We start from the raw sequence: 6,627 nt of genomic DNA, 5'->3' as shown, positions 1-6,627 counted from the left end.
TCCAACCCCTGCCCTCTCCCCACCCCCTGCCAGGCCCTGGTAGCCAAGATTCTATTCTCTATTTCAGTTCATTCCACATTTTAGATTCTACATATAAGTGAGGTTATGTGGTATTTATATTTCTGTATCTGGCTTATTTTACTTAACATGATGTATCTCCAGATTCATGCATGTTGTCACAAATGACAAAATTTCCTTCCGTTGACAAGCTAAATAGTATTCTATTGTACATATATATACCACAATTTATTTCTCCATTTATCCTTTGATGGACACTCAGTTTGTTTTTTCGTATCTTGACTATTGTGAATAATGCTGCAATGAATATGGGAGTGCAGATATCTCTTCAATGTAATGCTTTCATTTCCTTAGGATGTATACCAGAAGTGTAATTGCTCAATCATATGGTAGTTCTATTTTTACCTTTTTGGGAACCTCCATCATGTTTTTCATAACGGTTGTACTAATTTACATTTTCACCAACAGTGGCAAGGCTTCCCTTTTCTCCACATCCTTGCTAACACTTTTTACCCTTCATCTTTTCCATAGCATCCTTTCTAACAGATGTGAGGTGCTATCACATTGTGGTTTTAATTTGCATTTCCTTGATGATTAGTGATGTTGAGTACTTTTTCATATTCTTGTTGGCCATTTGTAAGTCTTCTTTTCAGAAATGTTTATTCAGGTCCTTTGCTCATTTTCAAATTGGGTTATTTTTTTCTTACTGTTGAGTTTGCTGCATATTTTGTATATTAACCTCTTATCAGATGTATCATTTGCAAATATTTTCTATTTACTCTGTTGATTGCTTTCCTGGCTATGCAAAAGCTTTTTAGTTTGATGTAATCTCATGTGTCTACTTTTGTTTTGTTATTCATGCTTCTGGGGTCCTATCCAAAAAAAATCATTGCCCAGACTAATGTCATGAAGCTCCGCCTCCTCCCCCACCCCCATCCCCGTTTCCTTCTAGTAGTTTTACAGTTTAGGGTTTTACTTTTAAGTCTTTACTTCATTTTGAATTGATTTTTGTACAGATATTCCTCAACTTACAATGGGATTTCATCCCAATAAACCCATTGTAAAGTTGAAAAATTATAAGTTGAAGCTTTGCAAGTTGGGATCAATTTGTATATGGTGTGAGACAGAGTCTACATCAAACTAAAATGCTTTTGCACAGACACGAAACAATCTCTCATTTCCTCAAGTGGAGGGTATCTGTTTTCGTGTTGTGCTGCCTGACAGATTGGGAAGGGGTGGCACAGGTTTTGCAAAACTGTCTTTTCTGCCCTCTTCAATGCACCTTTTCTTATTTCTGAGCTACTACACTCAGGTGCTGTACTCAGTCACCTGGTTTTCTTAGCGCTTGTGAAGGTATTTTTGAGTGGATAGTTGTTTCAAGTTAATGTTTCTGCTAGGGAACAAGTGCTGGGAAGTCCCATTACACACCTTGTTGATGTCTGCTATACCAACTTCATTTTTTTTTTCATTTAAATGATACCTCTGAGCATGTCAGGGGACAAATTTTACATAGAATGTTTTGTTTAAAAGAAAAGTATTATTCTAGAATCACATTTTCTGTATCATTTGTATCTACCTAATGTCTGGAGGTCCTAAATTTAAGGTAAGTTTCTATAACACGATGATGGGTTTTTAAGCTTTAATAAGAACAATAATGTTCTTTGTTCACAGACATTGTATGCTCAAATCCCATCTACTATGAAGCTCAGTTATAACAGTTAGATATAAAGATAGAAACTCCAGACTTATGATAATTCTAGGGATATTACATTTGTGCTTTTACTATTTCCCCTTCATGATCTTCTGTTGTGATTAGAATTACAAGTTTTACATGCAACTGAGAGCTTTTTGATCATTAATATGGTAACACAAATTCCTCATCTCTAGAATTTAATTAGCATTTTAATAGGCAACATTTTCATGTTTCTTTAAGTCCTTCACTTATTCATAGTCATCTTGTTTTTCTTTTCCAATATTCCCCCAGCCTCACTGCCCAGAAGCACAAGTAATCTTTAAACCTGGGAAAACTGAATTGGACTTTTTCCTTTCAATTCCTGTTTGTATAATCTATACTTTTAATAATCAACTTTCAGTTCATTATTTAATCCAGAACACGCATCTTAGAGGTGCCGAAACAGTGATCTAGAGAAGTTATACGACTGGCCAAGAACACATTTAGCAGAATTTGGACTAGAACTTTGAAACTCTGACCTAATGCTCATGTTATCCAGGCTGGTCTCAAACTCCTGGCCTCAAGCCATTTAGCTGCCTTGGCCTCCCAAAGTGCTGAAATTACAGGCGTGAGCCACTGTGCCTGGTCAATCTAAATTTTTATAAGCATCTTTCAAATCTTTATTTTTAGACCAGGTTATATGTAAATGTTTTTACATTTATAATTCTTTTACTGAACCAAAACAAGCTAAGAATTGCTAATGATATCTATACCAATTAGACATCAGGTTTAATCTACTTAACCATTTAAAATGTAACTGCTTATTGAAGCCTATGATGGGTTAAGAGTCTGAGTCTTCAAGGCTTTTGCAGTTAGCATTGGAAATACTTATGTAAATTAGTAGTTAAATGTAGTATAAGAAGTGTAATAAGAGAGGATACCACAGGGTTCCATGAGAGGGTAAGTTCTAGGGTTGTCAAATTAGAAAAGGCATGGAGGAAACACCTCAAATTGCATTTAGAGGATAAGTAAGTTTATCTTGTGGAGAAGAGTCTTAAAAACAAATCATCTGAAAGAATCTTGAAAACACATTTTGTCTACAGTCATATTGTCAACAGCATGTATGCTCAGCAATGCATTTTAATTTTCTTCCTTTCTATATCCTTTCCTATTTGACAGCAGTTATCCAGCCATAGAGTCAACAGCAAGTATGCTCAGCAATGTGAAATAGTATATCATAAGGGAAATTAAAAATTGTTTGGCAGAGTTGGTGCATAGTAGGAGTCTGTGATGTAGAAATTATTAACCAGTGTACAAGAATTACTGGGAGATTTTTCCAGATGCACATGCTTGTGCACATTACACTATAGCATGTAAAGATCCCTGAGATTCTGAGGCTTGTCTCCAATAAGCCCCTCTATAGGTACCTGGTCATAATTTCCACTTGATACGGCATGTACAGAATTTTGGATTGTGTCCACTTGGGCAACTCAAGTATTGGTGATGATCTCTGACAAAATTTTCACCTTGTCAGATAAGAGAAAGAATGTGAAATTTATTTATATATCTTAATTCTTTAATTTGAAGTTGTCTTCTCTATTGTGAGATCATAGCTTTTCTCTATCTGTATTTTGTAGTGAAAATATTTCATTTTTGCAGTGATGGTTATAGCCTAACAGATAGGCTTTTAAACTATCCTTAACACAATGTATTTGTGTCTTGAAATATTGTTTGTATACAAAATCCAAAAGCGTTAGAACAACTGATGCAAAAAATGGAGAGAGACTGAAGTAGTAGTGTATGTAGGCTCTTTCACTGGTGAGATTTGCATTTTAGGAAGCTCTCTCTGGCAGCTGCATGAAAAATGTGCTGAAAGCAGGTGGATACTAATCTGTTTGAGAGGATCAAATTAAGATGTCATTGTAATGTAGAGGGGAAAACAGATTCACGAAATTCTTAGGTAATAGAAACAATCTGATTTGGTGGTTAATTATATAGAAGTTGGGGGAGGTGAGAGAGAGGGAAAAGAGGTGAGGATGGCTCACTGGTTTCTGGCTTTGGCTACTAGAGGTGAGGCACTAACGAGGACAGGCAACAACTACAGTAGTAGCAAAACAAGAATATAAAACATTAGTTTGATTTTTGATATGTTTTTTAAAATACTATAGTTTCTATGAATAAAATGAATTCATTTTTGAATTTTAATTTGTTTCCCCTTCTAAAATTTTTGCTTTGTTTTTTCATCGTATAATTTCTCTTTTTGGCTAGTTCAACTCTAGATGTGTTTACATATTTTCGTTTTTGAACATTTCTTCTCTCCCACATAATATCTCTAAAACCACAATACTATTTTCATTTCTCTTGTCAAAGAATTTCTATCTATAACTTGTCCATTCTTTCCCATACATTTTTCTACATGTCATCAGCATCTTTTGCTTTCATATATCAAGAAGTTTATATGTTCTGTCTCTTCTTTAGCTCTTCTTTTGCTCAGCTTCATCCCCCTACATTATATTAACTTTCAGTAACAGCTTGCAGTAAAATATTACCTGTGAAAATTCTGTATTCTTTTAATTATCCTATAGTTTCTGAAAAATCTTTTAAATTTCCTCCTCTTACCACCAATAAATTCCTGTTTTGTGGATATATCATTAAAACACCATCTCATATTATTCTCTTTCCTTCTTTAGATCTGCAGCTGTAGTTTCTACTCTAATAGATAAAAGTCCATTTAACTGTCAAGCCATTTTTACTTGATTATACGTAGAGCCCCTTCTACTGGGGAATGATATGAACTATCTCTTAATACAGATCCCTGTATAATTCCAGGTCATAAAAAGTCAAAGAATTATCTATGTATCTGGTTGAAAAAATTTATATAAAATAAAACATAAGAAGACTTATGGCAGAAACAATTTAATCTGTGTTTAATTTTTCTAATGAATTAAAAATATTTCCCATGCCTCTTACATATAATCCTTTAATTTTAATTTTCTTCCTTTCTATGTCTTTTTCCTATTTGACAAAAGTTATCCAGCCATATGTCTACCTTTACATTCTTAATATGTTCATTTTTGTGCTTTTGTTGTATTCTTAGGACTCAGAAAAAAGATCTCTTTTAATTTACGATGAATTATATACTCACTATTTTCAATATTTTTTCTATATTATCAAAATAATATGTCTGCATATGCTGTGGCAGGATCAGCTTACACATCTCTTTTTTTAGCATCCGAATGTCTGGAAATCCAAAAAATGACGTTCTTGATGTTTGATATGATTCCCTACAGCTAGAACTGTATTCCCTCTCATGAGCGCTTTTACTTTTCTCAATCACCACTGATAACTTATTGAAAGCCACAGCTCTGTCTTAACTTTAATGCACCTGTAATGGTTTATTTTGAACATTATAAATGTAAATGCCCAAGGTAATAAATTAAGTTCAAAATTGATAGCAAGTAAAGGACAGATGTTCCTTTTTATTAGCGTGGTTTAATTGATGCAATATGTAATTGTATCTTTATTTGTTAGATAAAGATGGCCATGGGGATTCTCCATTATTTTTCCTTAAGTCTTCCTTTTGGTCCAAACATCAAAATACTCATCATGAAATCTTTGAGAATGAAATAAATTCTGAGCATTCCTCTGATGACTCTTTTGAACCGGTTTCTCCAGAGTTCCATGGAAAAGAAGCCATAAGGTAACTAAGAAATTATGTGACCGTGTACACTTATAGGTAAAAGCTTAATAAATGAAGCTGCAGGTCAAATGTTGATACAGATGATGTGTTCTTTTCTTTTTATTATTCTCTGCCATCATCTTAAATTCCTCTCATTCACCATTTTCAAAGTAAAAACTGTTGATACTATCAACAGTAAAATTTAAGAGACCTATCATTTTCTTGCCTCTCATCTTCTGTCTTCCATCTTATCATCTCCCACCACTTACACTCTCTCTCTGCTTTGTCTTCTAACACACACATACATCTGTGTTATGTATATGTATACATATGCAGTATATAAGTATATATTATACATGTGTTTCAAACTTAGGCTATCTTCCTTTAGGGAGTATAGGGACTGAAATTTGAAGTCAAAAGGTCTCTTCACAATTTAATAGCTTTGTGACTTTCAGTTAAACTATATGAGCCATCTAAGCTTCTTTTTCATTCATTTCTAAGAATATATGGCCAGGTGCAGTGGCTCACACCTATAATCCCAGTACTTTGGTAGACCCAGGTGGGCGGATCACTTGAACTCAGGAGTTTGAGACAAGTCTGAGCAACATGACGAAACTCTGTCTTTACAAAAAATACAAAAATTAGCCAGGTATGGTGGTGCATGCCTGTAGTCCCAGCTACTGGGGAGGCTGACCGTGGGAGGATGGCTTGAGCCCAAGAGGTGGAGTTTGAGCCAATATGGTACCACTTGCACTCCAGCCTGGGCGACAGACCCAGACCCTGTCTCAAAAATAAATAAATAAATAAATAGAATAGAATGCCTCTCTTTCATCTTTAATAATATAAATAATAAGACAATTTAGCATATATGCCTGTTACGTAATAGGGACTGCATAAATGTTAGTTGTACATTCAAACTGGTTTGATTGACTGAAAGTATACAAATAAGAAATAATGCAGGGACAACCATCAGTAAAAGATTCTGCTATAATTTAGTGCATACTTCCCTAGGTGTTTGCATATTTTATTCAAGATTTTTGGGCAATATTCTTAAGTGGCATTCTATTTATGTAAAGGTATCTTTTTAAAAGTATTTTTTCAGGAGACAGTAGATCATAGTGATTATGATGTAGTCTGTAGATTTAAACCAACTGGTTTGAATCCTGGCTTTGCCCCTTATTAATTTCAGCTAAAGTATTAACCTCCTTTGCATCAGTTTCTTCATCTTAAAAATGAGCATAACAATAATACACAATTT

General features: G+C 34.2%; 1 protein-coding gene across 1 annotated transcript in view; it reads left to right on the top strand.

Moving 5' to 3' along the window:
* ABCA10 (ATP-binding cassette, sub-family A (ABC1), member 10) overlaps positions 1-6,627 on the top strand; it is a 106,615-nt gene that overhangs the window by 43,156 nt on the left and 56,832 nt on the right. Inside the window, exon 11 of the mRNA XM_011983972.1 lies at positions 5,222-5,390. Coding sequence (XP_011839362.1) covers positions 5,222-5,390 — 169 coding nt within the window. The remainder of the gene's footprint in view (positions 1-5,221; positions 5,391-6,627) is intronic.

Source organism: Mandrillus leucophaeus, unplaced genomic scaffold (genome assembly GCF_000951045.1).
Source record: "Mandrillus leucophaeus isolate KB7577 unplaced genomic scaffold, Mleu.le_1.0 Scaffold1, whole genome shotgun sequence".
NCBI classification, from domain to species: domain Eukaryota; kingdom Metazoa; phylum Chordata; class Mammalia; order Primates; family Cercopithecidae; genus Mandrillus; species Mandrillus leucophaeus.
Note: the sequence above shows the minus strand (reverse complement) of the source record. Positions and strands in the feature narration are given on the sequence as shown.